Raw genomic sequence first — 16,867 nt, forward strand, 5'->3', positions numbered from 1 at the left:
TCACATGGTCCACCCTTTCTGTCACAAACTGCTGACACTTGGCCTAAGTTTCCAACAGAGTTCCCGGCATGCAGTGAGGCAGAGCTCAGGAAGACTGCATTCTGTGGGCACACTTCTGCATCCCCGACCTTACCGGATCCAACACAGTATGCCACGCTAGATGAGCTGATTGCTGCTACATACCAGACCCAACACGGGGCGGCTGACGCTCCTATTACAGCAGTGGAGCAACTAGAAACCAAGACCATGCTGCTTCGCTCGGCTCAGACTGACAGCTTCCCAGAGGAGGCCCGAGCCCTCCAGATCGGGCACCCAGTCCGCTCAGACAGCCGTCTTAGCGTGCTGTCCCCTGAATATGACAGTCTTACCGGTCTCCTCAGAGTCGGAGGCCGCCTCCGTCGAGCTGCAGACTTAGATCCAGACAGTATTCATCCCATCGTATTAGCAGCTGAACATCCCCTGACCAAGCTCATCATAAAAACTTATGATGACCAGCTCCTTCATCCAGGTGCAGAGAGGCTGTTTGCGGAAATACGGCGCACCTATTGGATTCTCAGAGGACGTCAAGCCATTAAGAAGCATCAGCACCAGTGTGTGGACTGTAGGAGATGGCGCGCCTCGCCTTCTACACCCAAAATGGCTGACTTACCTTCATCACGGCTGAGACTCTATAAGCCGCCGTTCTGGTCAACGGGCGTAGACTGTTTTGGGCCATACACGATAAAGATAGGTCGTAGAAGAGAGAAACGCTGGGGAATTATCTACAAGTGTCTTACAACCAGATGCGTGCACCTTGATCTCCTCCCTAGTCTTGACACCGATTCCTTCCTTATGTCATTACGCAGATTTATTGCACGCCGAGGAAAGCCATACGAGATGTGGTCTGATCGAGGGACCAATTTCAGAGGTGGGCACAGAGAACTCCAAACGGCGTTTGAAAACATGGAGCCGGACCTCAAGCAGCAACTGGCCAAGCAGACTATCAACTTCTGCTTCAATCCCCCACACTCTCCTCATTTCGGAGGAGCATGGGAAAGGGAAATCAGAGCAGTGAAGTCAGCTCTGCAAGTAGTCCTGAAGGACCAAGTTGTGGCGGAAGAAGTCCTACTCACTGCTCTCATAGAGGTTGAGGGCATTTTGAACTCAAAGCCGCTCGGCTATGCATCGGCTGACATAGCTGACCCAGATCCCATCACACCAAATCTTCTTTTGATGGGGCGGCATGATTCGGCACTACCCCAGGCAGTTTACGGCCCCTCAGGCACTCTTTCGAACAGAAGATGGAGGCACAGTCAGGTCATCAGCGACCACTTCTGGAAGCGGTTCATACAGAACTACCTCCCAGGACTGCAACTCCGACAGAAATGGAGGAAGTCCACTGACAACATGGCTGTGGGACAAGCTGTTATGATTGTGGACTATAACTTGCCTAGAGGCCTTTGGCCTGTGGGTACCATTGTCAAAGTTTTCCCAGGGATTGATGGCGTTGTTCGAGCCGCCGAGGTCAAAGTTAAAGACAGTACCTATGTTCGCCCGGTAACTAAGCTGGTAGAACTTCCCGAAGTTCCTGAGGACTCACATGACACTGTTTCAAAATAGAAGGACTCTAGCGGGAGTGTATTTGCCTACAAATACAGGGGCGGCTGTTAAAAGTCCGCTTGTTCATTGTAACTGTTTATACTACGTTACCCATGATGCACCTCGGTATCTGTACTTCCGGTTGGGAACGTGTTCAGCGCAGTTCTGCACAGATGAGAGGTGTGTCGGAGGATAACGTATTTACTTGCATTCCTGTGTGAGTTAATACTGTGTGCGTGCTTACCATGTGAGTATTGTAAGATGAGAGTGATGCTTGTTTGACTTTATCTGTGTAATTTGCTATGTAAGAAGCTAGTCCCGTTGCTATCGCTAAGATGCGTTTTTTTTGGCCTACTACAGGCAGCCTTGTGTTCAGCCCATGTTTCATTTCATATACGACTTACTGTCAAGCATTGTGGTTGTAGGCGGATGTAACTATTTACTATGTTTATTCTCTGAATCGTTGTAATCTGCAGAGGTCTGGGTTGCCAATGTATATACGAGCCAGAAATTCATTTATGGTCTTAGGGTGCCATCTAGTGGCCATGAGGTTATGGCAGATTGTATAACATTACGCTGGAAACCCACAGTACTGTAGAAGGGGTACACTGCTATCCATAGTGGTTAATACAAATGTTTGTTTTTCTGTTTACAGATGACCACACACACCCATAGACACACTCACACCCCCTTTACCTGCATGTGAATCCTATAACGCCTCCCTACCAACGCTGTACATCCTGTTGATGTCATCTGCCACCTCCTTAGTAAAGTTATTTGAACTACATCACTGTGGAGTACCATTCCTTCTGACCGAGGACGACTCAGTTGAAGCGTGATCGGCAATCAGTGCAAACATACATTACAATACAATTGATCATTCTATATTAATGAATAAACTAGAGAGATATGGCATAAGAGGGATAGCATACAAGTGGATGAAAAGTTACCTGGATGAACGATATCAATATGTCGAATTCAATAATGTAAAATCTAAGCAGTTGAAGGTAACTTGTGGTGTTCCTCAGGGCTCTGTGCTGGGCCCTAAATTATTTATATTATATATAAATGACATATGTAGTGTTTCCAAACTGTTAAAATGTGTATTGTTTGCTGATGATACCACTCTGTACTGCTCAGGTAAAAACTTAGAACAGCTTCTGACTACAGCGGAAAAGGAGTTAAATATATTTAAAAACTGGTTTGATGTAAATAAGTTATCATTAAATATAAAGAAAACAAAATTGATTATTTTTGGCATTAGACAAGTGAAAAATGTGTCTAAAATAAGGGTTAATGGAATTGAAATTGAAAGAGTGTACGAAAATAAATTTCTTGGAGTGATAATTGATGATAAGCTGAGTTGGAAGTCTCATATAAACCACGTGAAAACAAAAATGTCAAAAACCATTGCTATTCTCTATAAAACAAAGCATGTCCTGAACAAAAAAATCATTATACACACTTTATTGTACTCTGTTGCTTCTATATATGACTTATTGTCTGGAGATATGGGGTAATGCATATAAAACGAACACTCTTCATATTTTCAAGTTACAAAAAAGAGCTATAAGAATTATAAACCAATCAAACTATATAGAACCAACTAACATTTTGTTTATTAATCTGAATACCCTGATATTTTATGATTTAGTTGAATATAAAATGGCACAGATAATGTATAAAGCACAAAATAACTTGCTTTGCCCCAGTACTCAGAAACTGTTCAAAGTCAGGGAGAGTCAATATGACTTAAGGGGAACAGATTTCTTTAAAAAAAACAAGATAAGGACAAATATAAAGCAGAGATGTGTTTCTGTTAGAGGAGTTAAACTGTGGAATAGTTATGACAGTGATTTAAAAAGGTGTGGTTCATTTTCCTTGTTTAAAAATAGAGTATTAGAAAAATATATAAATCAAGAATGAAAAGAGCAAAAATAATAATACTGAAACTCTTGATTTTTTGCTTTGATGTAGTTACTTATCTAAGGTGGAAAGTTTTTTTTTTCTTTGTTTTTTTGTTTGTTTGTTTGTTTGTTTGTTTGTTTGGTTTGGTTTTTGCTTTGTTTTATTATTTTCTTCAAGCCCTGTGTACAGGAGCTGCATACAAAAAGATATTTTGTGAAAAGGGTTGGCGTAATAAGCAAATGCTTCAGCCAATACCTTTTGATTAGCCTTGTCTCATGCTTTCTTTCTTTATGGTAGATTTTTGTTCTGTTTTCACTGTTTTTTTTTCTCACTGTTTTCACTGAGATTTGAATTTGAATGCTAATCAATAAAATCAAATCAAAATCAAATCAAACTCCAGCCTAGTTTTGTAGCCTTTCTACACTATTTACTCACCTGCATTAAAAATGAGCCAATAACAGCCAAGAGTGCTGTTAGCATTTTGGCAAAAGTTTTTCAGTCTGTGCTAGAATTAATGATGGTCAATGTAAAGATGACGAGAACTAATTTTTTAGGTAGAGGTTAAATTTAAGGCAGGTGTATTTGTGAGCTACAGCTAACTGTGAGAAAGAACCACTGCCTCCCTTTGCTTAGGTAGGTCAGCCGTTAATTCTAATTAAACACTCACACCCTCACCTGTTGCCCACCATAACCTACCATACATGTTTCCAAATCCTCAAGCCTCTCAGCCTCCAGTATCTCGGCCGATGCCCTTTTTGGAATCTTTTCCTCCGGCACATCCAGGTCCACCGACTCCTGCTGCACCAAGGGGCGACCTCGGCGTACCAGATGATCCGCCTGAGACGACCGGTGACAAGAAAAACAATGAGATAGCGCGCAAGAGAGACAAAAGATGTAAAGAGAAGAAGGAAAGTTGTTGAAAGGCAAGCAAACAGAAGGGGTGAAGAGTCAGGATGAGACAAGATCAATAGGGGAGAAAATACTAAATAATTTTAAATCAACATTTACTTTTCCCCCTCTAGCCATTGTTAATTAATGAATACAAAACAGTCGATTCTAATCTTACCAGCACGTGCTGTGACGTGGAAAGAGCCTCCAAAATCTCATCGACGATGCGATCGGACAGAAAGGACGCTAGACTCAGCTTCACCTCACTGCCACAGAGAGAGAAGGTGAGGGGAGCTGTAAGGTCACAACAGACTTAAATGCTTAAACTATGAAGCCTCCAAACACACCTGATCTTGTTGATGATATCTACCCCAGACTGCTCCAGGAGGGTTTTGCTAACAAAGCTTTTAGGTACAACCATCCTAGCTGAGCTGGCCTTCATCAGCTCTACTCGAAGATTACTCTTCTTCATCACATGAGGACACAGAGACTCTGCTGCATCCATCATGGTCTCCAATAGCGTCTAAAGAGACAGCAGGGAGGAAAATGTAATGATGGATCTGATTAAATTACTAGATGACAGCTGTCATACTGATCTCATGAGCCTACATTTAAAATGCAATTTCACAGACTTTACTAATCTATGACCGTTAAGGCCCAACCTGCAGCTGTTGGTCCATGACAGCAGTCACCTCCCCGGCCATAGACTCCAGTTTCTCCTGAATTGGACCTACTGAAGTACTGTTCACCTCCTCTCTGGAAGCTGATCCGAGGTGGTAGAGGTTGGGAAGCAGCTAAAAACATGACAGGAAGGCACACAAGGACAGGATAAACATGGGCTTTCAATATGGCTGATTGAATTTTTGCTCTAAATTTTGAAAAAGAAACATCTCGATATCACTGGAACAATATAAACTATCCACACTGTATTACTAAATTCATTATAAAAGTCTAAATTCAAATGGAATAGGGCTGAACGATTATGGAAAATAATCTAATTGCGATTTTTTGCCCCAATATTGCGATTGCGATGCGATATGCGATTATTTTTTAAGGTCTTTGTCTTCTGTATTATTAAACAAAGACAAGCAATACATCATATAGTATGGCCAATACTATATTACATTAATTTTAAACTGTTCTTTCCTGGAAGACAGACCTCTGTTATGATGACATGAGGTGATGCATGAATTGATGACTGACATTTTTATTTAACTTCTTCAATCACAACAGTATATTTGAACATACACAATAGTTTATTTTTAGCTTACAAACATCTAAGCATAAAGTGCTGACAAGGAACCCTGGTGTAAACATTAAAATGAAAGTCAGTACAATGTGCAGATTGCAGAAATATACATAAAAAAAAATCAGTGGCTTTACCACACTCAGTTTTTCGACATCTGTGAACTACTAGACAGTCATTCAATTAAAAAATAATATTAAATAAATAAAACTAATAAATAAAAAATACACACATCTTACTGATCTCTGCAGTCAGTAACATTACACATAAAGTGCAAACATAATAGCAATTGTATAAACACACACACAAACACGCCTTTAAAGTTTAAAGGCGTGAAATTGGACGGTCTAGTTCTGATTAGCGTCACCGCTGTCTCGGTGGAGTTTAATAAACTCGGCCGTCTGCTTCTTGCTATCTAAAATATAACCAGACACTGGTGTAAATTCTCGACTGTCTCATACTTCTGTTTAAGTTTTCTGTTTGACGTTTAGTCAGCTGTGTGAAAACCAAGGAGGAACCCACCCGGGGGATTAATAAAGTTTTATTTTATCTAATCTAATAACTTTAATCTCAGCCAAACCGATTTACTCACGAACAAACAAAACACTGAAAAAAGCCCAACAATAACATTTTTAGGTTGTCTAAGTGACTTATATATTACGTTTAACCCGAGCAGCGAAACTCCGCGGTGATCTGAAAATGATGTGCCGGGAGTTGTGCCGTTCTCGGCCGCATCAGTAACCCTCGAGCTCCTGGCTAGCTGTCGAGCTGGTGGGTAGCAGACGCCTCTGAAAACGTCGAAGCACTTTTGCAAATATGGGATATCTTGATAAACCGAGCAGATATTTGATGTTTACACAACTACTTTCTCGCCTGAAAATATGTTAAAAGTTTATTTTGTGACCCAGAAAGATTAGTATGAGTAATTTTAAAACTTAGTAGCGGCCGCCATTGCTGGAAACTGGAGTTTGGCTGGGCCGCGCTATGAATTCTGGGATATGGTAGTAATTTGGACAGCCTTCGGCGCGTCGCTGTGACGTAATCGGTCTACAAATGCGGCCTCAGGAGGATGCAGCCCATGAATTTGGACATGTCCAGAGTATAATCGCAGCCTTTGCGGTTAGAAAATTGCACTTGATCATGTCGCGATATTATCGCAAATGCGATATATCGTTCAGCCCTAAAATGGAACATATAGAATATAATAAAACACTGACAGTAAAGTAAGATAGAGTTTGCGTACGTGTGTCAATATATTAGTACAGGGCAGCCATGTTTCCTAATGCATGTGCACCGATCGGGCATAACCGCTGATGACGTGAAGTGGATAACACTCATTATCACTTTATCATGGCACCTGTTGATGGGTGGGCTATATTAGTGTGAAGGTGGACGTTTTGTCCCTTTACCCATATGGAAAAGAAATAGTAAAAACTTATATGTGATTACTCATGAAAGTGGCCACTTTCTCATTACTTTCATACATTGTTTTAGTAAGTATCCAAAACATACAAGTTTCATTATATAATTTTTCAAGGGATCTTATATCTGTTTTCACTCTTATATGCTTTTCATACAAGTTTCACACAAGACAGATACAAACTTTATAAGATTTATATATATCTTTTCCATATGGGTAAATTTGATGTATTAGGAACAGGAAAAAATGGGCAAGCTTAAAGATTTGAGCAAGTTGGATGAGGGCCAAACTGTGATGGCTAGACGACTGCGTCAGAGCTCCTGTGGGCTATTCTCAGGCTGCAGTGGTCACTTATTATCAAAAGTGGTCCAAGGAGGGAACAGCAGTGGGCATCCAAGGCTCACTCATGCACAAACGTGCTCTTCACAGAAAAGGACGGATTGCGTGGTTTAAACCAACAGACTGTAGCTCAGATTGGGGCCCCATTGAATGCAAAAAGGGGGACCAGCACAATACTTAGCAGGTGGTCATAATGTTATGCCTGGTATGTGTCTATAGCTGACAAATACACCTTAAAATCTTTTATGACGCAGGATACTTGGTGAATTTGAAAATGTTGGTTTGTTTTGAATACTTCTTTTGTACATTATTTAAGACAAACATACCCTACATAATTTTTTGTTTTCCAGTAAGAAAAAAAACTAACAAAAAAGTAGAATTAATACAATGATTTAGAACAAATGTAGGAAGAAAATTTAAATCTATTGCATAAAATAATATATATGATTCTGACAGGCTGTGGTCTGGACTTCTGCACACTGAAAGTAAGCATGGGCATTGCACATTTACTGGTACAAACCATGACTCGTATATCCATTGATAATCCAGTGTTTACAGTACAAATAATGCTTCTCCTCTTGATGCTTTTGTGCTTTTTGAAACAGAAACACTTTTGGAAGCATCTTTGGCAGCCCACCTTTTGTCCGCCTTTTCATTTTTTTAACTGAATGGTCACAGCATGTAAAGATTAACTGAATGTTTTATTAATATTTTATCTCAAGCTTTTTGGTTTTAATGTCGAAAACACTTTTATTAGAATATTGTTTTTATCAAATCTGTTCTTAGAGACTTCAGTGTACAGTTACAGTGTGCAGCAAAAGTGCAGGTGTGACTAGGTGTCTGTGAAGGTTCTCAGTCATCCAGGTCATCGTAGTCAAAGGAGCTTGGACAAAACACAAACTTAACAATGTGGTGTATGCTGCACAGTGCAGCGAGGAATGCCCAGACCTCTACATTGGAGAGACCAAACAGCCACTTCACAAGCGCATGGCACAACATAGCAGAACCACCTCCACAGGACAAGACTCAGCCGTCCATCTGCATCTTAAGGATAAAGGACACTCTTTCGAGGATGCCAATGTTCACATTTTGGACAGAGAGGACAGATGGTTTGAAAGAGGAGTGAAAGAAGCCATCTATGTCCACTGTGAGCGACCATCTTTGAACAGAGGCGGGGGTTTACGACACCAACTCTCTGCCATCTATAATCCAGTTTTGAGATCCCGTCCCAGACGCCTTAACGCCCACTCACATCCTGGGCCATCTGATCTCAGGAATTTGCATGATAAGGTGGGGCCAGGTTTCACAATGAACACACCCGAAACTCTGGCTGATTGGGACCCACGCCCAGTTTCCCACCTTGGCTCAGGCGATTAGAGGATCATCAGGGGGTCCTTTTGTCCCTCTGTGGGGGGTCACTCCCACTAGGTTTATATCTGGGACTCTCCACCATTTGACCTTAGAACTGAAGAAGCTTCTCGGATGAGAGGTGAAACGTCTTCAAGCAACTTAAAGAAGTCCAGACGCTTTTCTTTGCAAGCTCCTTTGACCAGGTGTGACTAGGCACAAGTTTAGGATATTGAAGAAGGCCCAGTCTATCCTGGCTGATCTTAGCCTTCTCTTATCAAAGGACGTCCAGTTGCTTCCGTCTGGTTTCAGAAACTGTATGTGAAGGACAAATAGACTCAAGAACTCCTTTGTCCCAGCTGCCGTTGAGCTTTTGAATATCTTCTTAATTGTAATTTTACATAATGTAGCGATTTTGTGTATCTACTGACTATTTACTGATTGATGTTAGTGTGTTTTCTGCTGACTGTACAACAAATTGCCCCTTTGGTGATAATAAAGAATCCTTGACCCCTTCAGCTGTCTCCTCACCGTTTTTGAATTTCTGGCATCTTTGATGAGGCTCTCCGCTGACCTGACATCCTCCAAGATGGCGTCCGTCTCCGAGTTCCTCAGAGAGTTCAGGTGGTCCTGGACTTTAACACAAATCCTGTCAATCATCTGGAAAACAAAAACAACAAGCGATGACTGTTTTTGTGTGCCATACAACATGTAAAATGCTCAAAAGAGGAGTTTCCAGATGCAATTTAGTATAACTTGGGGCAAAGACACTCAGTGCTATATCACTACACCAACATATTTAATATTAACTCAAGTTCAGAGCAGAAGAGTTTAAGTTTCTTGGGGTCGCAATAATCGCCTCACTCACCTGCTGTGTGGTTGTGGTTACGATGCCCTGCTGAAGCCGATAAGCCTGTTCCTGAAGATATTTTCTTGTTTCGTGGTTCCTGTACAAATACGTTTCAATCTATGGAGCGAAAACAAAGCTGATGTCATGACAGCAAACTTAAAATAAAAGATTAAAATTAAAATCAGTGTCAGTTTATTCAGAATGTTTTTCTTCACTGATGCCATTGCATTCAGCATGTTTTAAAGACTAAAAGTCTCTAAAAGACAGGAACCAGAGGGAGTTCTTCATGTACCTTTAGTAAGGCATCCTCAGTTTTCTCAGGGCTCGCCTTTAGAGCCTGGGAGGCATCAATGATGGGGAGGGGCATGAAACGAATGGTGAAGTTCCTAATGGATATTTTTTTTTAAAACAGACGAAAAACAAAATGAAGAAGAAGCAAAGTGATGTATTTAGAGACGCATTGTGCATTGTAGCAGTGAAACATTATTGGATTAAACTGGTACTCCTGCGGAGGTCACTGATCTCTAAGTGAGAATCACACACATTATTTACATCCACATTAAGATTGGAGAGATGAAGGGACAGACATGTAAGGCAGAAAAACAAAGACAAAAAAGCATATATACAGTACTACAATTCTACATTGTAGATACAAACTGAAGACAAGAAATATATAAAGCAAGATATATGGAATTATGTAGCAAAGAAAAAATTAATAAATAACTCTAAATATGTCTTATATTTTAGATTCCTCAAAGTAGCCACCCTTTGCTTTGTTGACAGTGCTGCAAACCCTCGGCCTTCTCTAAGTGGTGTCAGGGTTCATGGCCTGGCCTCCACAGTCACCTGATTTAATCCCAATCGAGATGGTTTGGGGTGAGATGGACTGCAGTAAAGGCAAAAGGGTCAACAAGTGCTCAACATCTCTGGGAACTGCTTCTGGACCATTTCAGATGACGACCTCATGAAGCTCATTGAGAAAATGCCAAGTAGGGCTGTTCCATATATAACGATATATATCGGATGACGATATAAAAACATCTTTCGTTTCATTTTACGCTATGTTTGTTTCGTGGTGTCGCAAAATAAACTGTTTACGGCAATATTTTTTTCATCGTTTTGATGGTCATTGTAGTGGCTATATTAATTTCTTAAAGTTCTCTCTTTCTCTTATATTTAATATAACCACACTACAGACTACTGTTTTTATGGGTTGTTGTTAGCAACAACGACGGTAAAACCATCGCATGTCCGCTTGTTTATTTTCCACATAAACTTTTCACAATAAAGCTCAAGATCCTGTTGAGACTTTTCAAAATAAACAGAATCACGTGAAAAAGTATTATTGATGGATGAGAAGCAAAAAAAAGAGCCATCAGGTGCTAAAAAATAAACCTTAGACTCAAACATTAGAACAGGCTTTTCCCCGCCGTCTAATAAATACTCAAAGAAAACGGCGGCCGTTACAACCTATGTCTAAAAAAGTATAGTTTCATGCATCGGTTAAAACACTCGACTCCAGATACATGACGCCCAGCTGGAAACACTTCACCTATCCGAGATTCACAGAATTTACAGAAAATATAAAATTTTTTGTGATTTATATCGTTATCGGACGATAGATGTTTTATATCAGCATATGAGATTTTGGTCATATCGCACAGCCCTAATGCCAAGCGTGTACAAAGCAGTAAACAAAGCAAAGGGTGGATATTTTGAAGAATCTAAAATATAACACGTTTTGAGTTATTTCTCACTTTTTTGTTTACTACATAATTCTATATGTGTTAATTCATTGTTTTCATGCCTTCAGTGAGAATCTACAATGTAAACAGTCATGAAAATAAAGGAAAACCATTAAATGAGAAGGTGTGGCCAAACTTTTGACTGGTAGTGTATAAACCTGTTGCGATATGAAGGTAAAGCAAAGGGATTAGAATAATTTTTTAACCTCAAAGGCTGAATAAATGATTGTTATTCATTCAGATTGTTATGTGTGCTCTCCTTCCTCACGCCTTGACCAGACAGATCTACTCTGAACAATTTCTATAAATCACTGAGACCCGTGGATAGCTTTTATATGCTGGGGATTGTGGGAGACTTTGAATACTCCAACTGTCTGTTATATTGCAGTATTGAATATCTGGAGAGAAAAAAACTTTAAAGAATGCAAGGTACACAGGAGGAAAATGGCGAATTGAGCAAAGGAAACAAAGACACGCGATGCTGCACTGCTGAACCGAACGGAGATCAGAAACAAGAAATTGTTTTTTCAATAATACAGCACAGAGACTCGGAGGGGAAATGAAGATATGTGCTGCTGGGAGAATATGACAAAGAGAGAGGAGATGAAAAAGAGGAAAGAGGTGGATGAACCTACACATCCCAGAAGCAAATTTATTCACACGCACAAACATCCAGATACACAATCTGAAGGCACGGTAAACAAAATCTGATTTGTCTGGCTTTGACTTCTACTTTTTTATGTCTTAATGTATCACGCTTTCTTTCCCTCAGCACACTTTCATGTCATTGTGTCTCTGTAGTATTCCCTGCATGTGTCACTCTCTCCTCTCTGCGCCTTCCTTCCTCTTATCTTTTCCTCCTGTCTAAACAAACCTCAGACTTTCCTTCTGCTCTGCACAAAGAAAAACCCCCATCTGGGCTGCAAAAGCTACAGTAACTACACATCCGTTCCTTCAGCAGTTTTAATGTTATACACAAAAGCATGCACGGTGTAAAAAAAGAAAGAAAAAAAGGCATTATAGAAGCACTATACATTTAAAGATTTAATTTTGAATAGACAACACATTTACAAGCATGGACGGCATTACTTACTTTTCCAGAGCGGCTGCTACATCCTGCAGACCCTGAGGGCTGGTGTTGTTCTTATCCCAGATCACAGTCCTGCTCAAAACAAGCACACAGTATGACCCGAACAGAGGAAGCCATTAATTCTCAAAGATGATTTACAAGATTTTACTTGCTATCTTCTGATTACCCATAGGCATTAAAGAACATTTATAGGGATTTTATACAGAAAAAAGGGGGTAAAAAAAGAAAAGGGCTATAAAATAGTGGTTTGAATATTTAACTGCACAGTGGCAAAAGGCAAAATCTGTGTCAAAACAATATACGTAAGTATAAGATATGGACTGTTGAATACAAATAACTGTGCAATAATTCGTATATAGGGCATTGTAAATATTGTAGCCTATTTTAGTTACTGCATTATTAATACAGCAGTAATTACACAGGTTTATTAATCCTAGAACACCAATGTCAGGTGATTTTCACCCACATGATGAATAAATACCACTTTGTGGTTATTTCCAGGGGAATTCATGTAGTCAAATAAATAAATAAATAAATGAATAAATAAATAAATAATAGTCATTTGGTCATTTTTTCTCCATCAAAAAATGTCATTGATGCAGGGAGATCGTGCCTCCAAGTTTTACATGTGCCAGGAATGGGTGGCCCTAGAAGTGAGAACATTCCCAGTTCCATTGTCCTTTTCAGTTTTTTAAGGAATTTTGTTGTTAATAATTCCCTAATTTTCCACTAAATTTAGAGCCTTTTTATAGGGTACCCCCATGATACCTTTATTTATTTTATGAGATGCTGAATAAGGAGGAATAGGAGAAAAGTACATATGTTTCATCGGGTATATCGTGTTACTGATGGTGTTACAAACCTGCACATTAGTCTTCTAGGGTTAATGTGGATCTATGTCCAGCTTCATATCTTTATTATTAGATGCTACTAGACAAGTTGCTTTTAAACTGGAACTCTTAGAAGCCCCTCATCTTATGAAACAAGCAGTTTTAAAAAGTTACAACCATGTGGTGCAGCTTTGACCCCTGCACAGCTACCTGAGTTTGGAGTTGATCTGTAACGCCTTAGCCAGCATTTTGGCCCCCATGTCACCCATTGCATTCCCACTGATGTCAAGCCTTGTGAGCGTGGAGTTGCTGCCCAAAGCATTGAGAATGATGGTGAGATCACTCTTGAGCCTGGAGTCTGCTAGAGACAGAGAGTTGAGGGGCTGGGAAGGGCAAGATTTAACAGGGACAAAAGGTGTGTGTGGGGACAAGAGAGGGTAAAGGTGATTAGAGTGGGTACATATTATGAATATAAAGGGAGAAATGCATTCAAAATTACTAATACAGGACAGTAAACATGTCAACATGCGTGGCCGTCAAGTAGTATTTGATATGTTTTGGCATTGCTGGAAAGCATTCAATAAGAACTCCTTTGATTTTGGCGATTTTGACCTGTTTTCCAGTCAAAGCATTCAAGAGCTTAGTCACTGTTACAATAAATAATTCGCATCACTTTATTACAGTTTAATAATGTTTCCATCGGCCCACCCTATGATCTTTACCACAAAGAAAATGTGATAATGAAGCTGGACATGACAGAAACTTTATAAAACTCTCAGGTTTTTTCATAAACAAAAAAAACTAAAAAAGAAAACAGATTTGAATACTGCAAACTTCATTTAATCCCTACAGTTTCAGCTTATCTCAACTTTCAAAATAATAAATGTAGAGCGCATAACCTGTAAAAATAGTAACTAAGAAGTGTACTTGATACCCTTTCTTTGAATTCAATTTTATTGAGCTTATAAATAAATATCCAGCTGTAGTCACGTCAAGGCCTGCACGCATGCTCATTCCATGAGCTGCAACAGAAATACAAGAGACCTATTGTTGGATGAGAAAGGTTTCATTATTTCTTTTAATAACTGATCTTGGCAATGAAATTAACATCTCATGGTTTCCTGTGTTGGGAACGAGCTCTAAATATAGAGAGCTTTAAACAGAGCAAACTAACAGTTAATGCGCTCACAAAGCGAATGGGGCGGCAGAGCAAAGGCTGTTTGTTCTGACATGAAGGATTTCCTTTTAATGAAACTCAGAAGGCATATTCATGGGATAAATTTAGAGATAATGACTATAAATTGCAGTGTGTGTGGTGATGACCGTGTGAAAGGCCAGTGTCAACATGGTTATTCAAGCAGAGGATTACTTGATTAGAGCTTCTCTGGGGAAGCACAGAATTAATTACAGCCTTCATCCGCTCGTGTTTCACTAAAAACATTTAACACAAACAAAAAATATAAATAGAGAAGTTTACACTGGAATAGCCACGGAAGAAAATTCTTGCTTAACTTCTGTAAATACGAAACAAGATTGAAATCTCTGCGTTTCCGCAAATAAAAACTGGCTTAAACATGTTCTCTGATCACAAAAGAAAGCAGGGCACAATTAAGATGCAAGTACACCAATAAGTGCAGGCAAAGGAAGGTATATAATGATAGTATCAGTATGCTGTGCTTACAAAAGTAATTACTAGTGGCATCCCTTTCTACGCTTGAAAAACAAAAAGGGAAAAAAGGACTGGGAAATTGAAGCCTGAGAGATGCAAATAGTGGCTTCATAGCAATAGTTCATCAATAAATTGGTGAACTAAGTTGATTAAAACAACAGGGATTTCCCCAATTTTGTACCCATAATGCCAAGTTAAGCTAGGCAGATGTTGGATATTTACCATATAAATTCTTTTAATGACATATTTATACTGGGCTTGCACTACCAGTTGAAAATCTGCAGTGTGCAATGACAAGGGTTAAAATTTTGAGACCAACTTGCATAATTTCCATGCTGAACTGTGTCTTGATTGATCAGTGTAGCAAAACATGCAACATAACCGTCCACTGGTGAGGTCAGTGGTCAGCTGGAGCGCAGCTGGTGGAGATTCAGGGACTTGCTCTAGCCCCTGGCTGCCTTTCTGTGATATCTGTATTTAAGATGTTCTCTGTTGTCACATGGTTGCTGACCACACAGAGAGAGAAATGGAAAAACTCACCGACTCCTCCTCCTGAATCAGGTGAACCAAGCTGTCCAACACTGGAGCGAGATTTCTAAGCAGACAGAAGAAAAAGTATATAAACACTATAAAATGATTTTTTTCAGCCTAGTGACATTTTGTAAATCCTCTTAGGCTACGTTCACACTGCAGGCGAAAGCGCATCAAATCCGATTTTTTGACCCTATGCGACCCATATCCGATCATGGTATGACAGTATGAACGGCACAAATCCGATATTTTCAAATCCGATCTGGGTCACTTTCGTATGTGGTACTGAATCTGATACATATCCGATTTTTTAGAAAGCGACTGCTGTTTGAACGGTCATGTCGCATTAAATCCGTCTTTTACGTCACTGACACAAGACAGACACCAATTATCAGCTCCGGAGAAGCACCCGAGAAGACATCGTGAACGCTTCCTGGCCTTCCAGTGTAGATGTCAGTGAAACTGTTGGGAAGACAACGTGAACATTTTATTTGTACTGGCGACCTGTCCAGGGTGTACCCCGCCTTTCGCCCTATGACAGCTGGGATAGGCTCCAGCGCCCCCCGCGACCCTGAAAAGGATAAGCGGAAGCGAATGGATGGATGGATGGATGTATAATCGGCAGATTCTGACAGAAATCTGCAACTATCCTTTGAAGCACCGCTCCTCTCTAAAACAGCAATAAGGATAATTATTAGGTTATTTACATTATTATGTAAATAACAAAATAACTTAAAGCAAAAATTGGGAAACGTAAAGTCCGAAGTCTTTATATTAAGGGCCATCAGTCAAACAATATTGTTTGCTCTGGGTCCAAACAGAGCGCTTTTGTGTGACGTCTTCTTTTGCGCATGCGGGCCGCTTTGAGCGTTCACACTAGAGCGTGTTTGCTGTCGCATTTTATTTGTAGTGTGAACGAGCAGACAAAAAAATCGGATTTGATCAAAAAATCGGAATTGAGCATTAAGACCTGCAGTGTGAACGTAGCCTTACATATCTGGTTGTTCACCTTCACAGAATACTAATAAATAGTAAACAAGCAGTTGCTAAGAGGAAAAGCCAGACTTCAATGATTTGTACTGGAGCTTTTAAACTCAACCCTTGCCTAATTTCTTGATTGTTTGTAATGTTTTATTCCCAGAATCAAGTCAGGATATTGTAAAATTATGATTTTATTTTATGCCATGTTATACCCCTAATTAAAGATTGTGAATTATTATGTAGTTTTAGTTTGCATTATTCTCCTGAATTAGAAGAAGCTGATAACTATTGCATTAGTTAAACTGATTTGCATTACATTAAATTGCTGACTTGTTGTGAATGAATGATATTGTTTTATGATGCATTATATTGCTGAGTTATAAGAAATACTGTTCGCAGAAGGTTATTGTCTAATTTGTCTGAGTAGAAGAGAACAGAGTGTGCT

The 16,867-nt window shown here is 39.8% G+C and overlaps 1 protein-coding gene and 1 long non-coding RNA gene across 2 annotated transcripts in view; one reads left to right on the forward strand and one right to left on the reverse strand.

Annotated features, from left to right (window-relative positions):
- Positions 1-16,867, reverse strand: part of LOC146698144 (F-actin-uncapping protein LRRC16A-like) — an 85,153-nt gene that overhangs the window by 16,185 nt on the left and 52,101 nt on the right. Inside the window, exons 20-29 of the mRNA XM_085473155.1 lie at positions 15,451-15,505; positions 13,452-13,624; positions 12,415-12,483; positions 9,869-9,962; positions 9,595-9,693; positions 9,258-9,386; positions 5,037-5,168; positions 4,722-4,897; positions 4,553-4,640; positions 4,183-4,323 (exon numbers count right to left, since the gene is read on the reverse strand). Coding sequence (XP_085329281.1) covers positions 4,183-4,323; positions 4,553-4,640; positions 4,722-4,897; positions 5,037-5,168; positions 9,258-9,386; positions 9,595-9,693; positions 9,869-9,962; positions 12,415-12,483; positions 13,452-13,624; positions 15,451-15,505 — 1,156 coding nt within the window. The remainder of the gene's footprint in view (positions 1-4,182; positions 4,324-4,552; positions 4,641-4,721; positions 4,898-5,036; positions 5,169-9,257; positions 9,387-9,594; positions 9,694-9,868; positions 9,963-12,414; positions 12,484-13,451; positions 13,625-15,450; positions 15,506-16,867) is intronic.
- On the forward strand, positions 1,634-3,013 carry LOC146698146 (uncharacterized). Its single transcript, XR_014922991.1, has 2 exons — positions 1,634-1,825; positions 2,234-3,013. It is a non-coding gene; the product is annotated as an uncharacterized LOC146698146 (long non-coding RNA).

Source organism: Copadichromis virginalis, linkage group LG11 (genome assembly GCF_057382275.1).
Source record: "Copadichromis virginalis isolate Kocher_CV1m ecotype Utaka linkage group LG11, C_Virginalis_male_GT1.1, whole genome shotgun sequence".
Classification (NCBI taxonomy): domain Eukaryota; kingdom Metazoa; phylum Chordata; class Actinopteri; order Cichliformes; family Cichlidae; genus Copadichromis; species Copadichromis virginalis.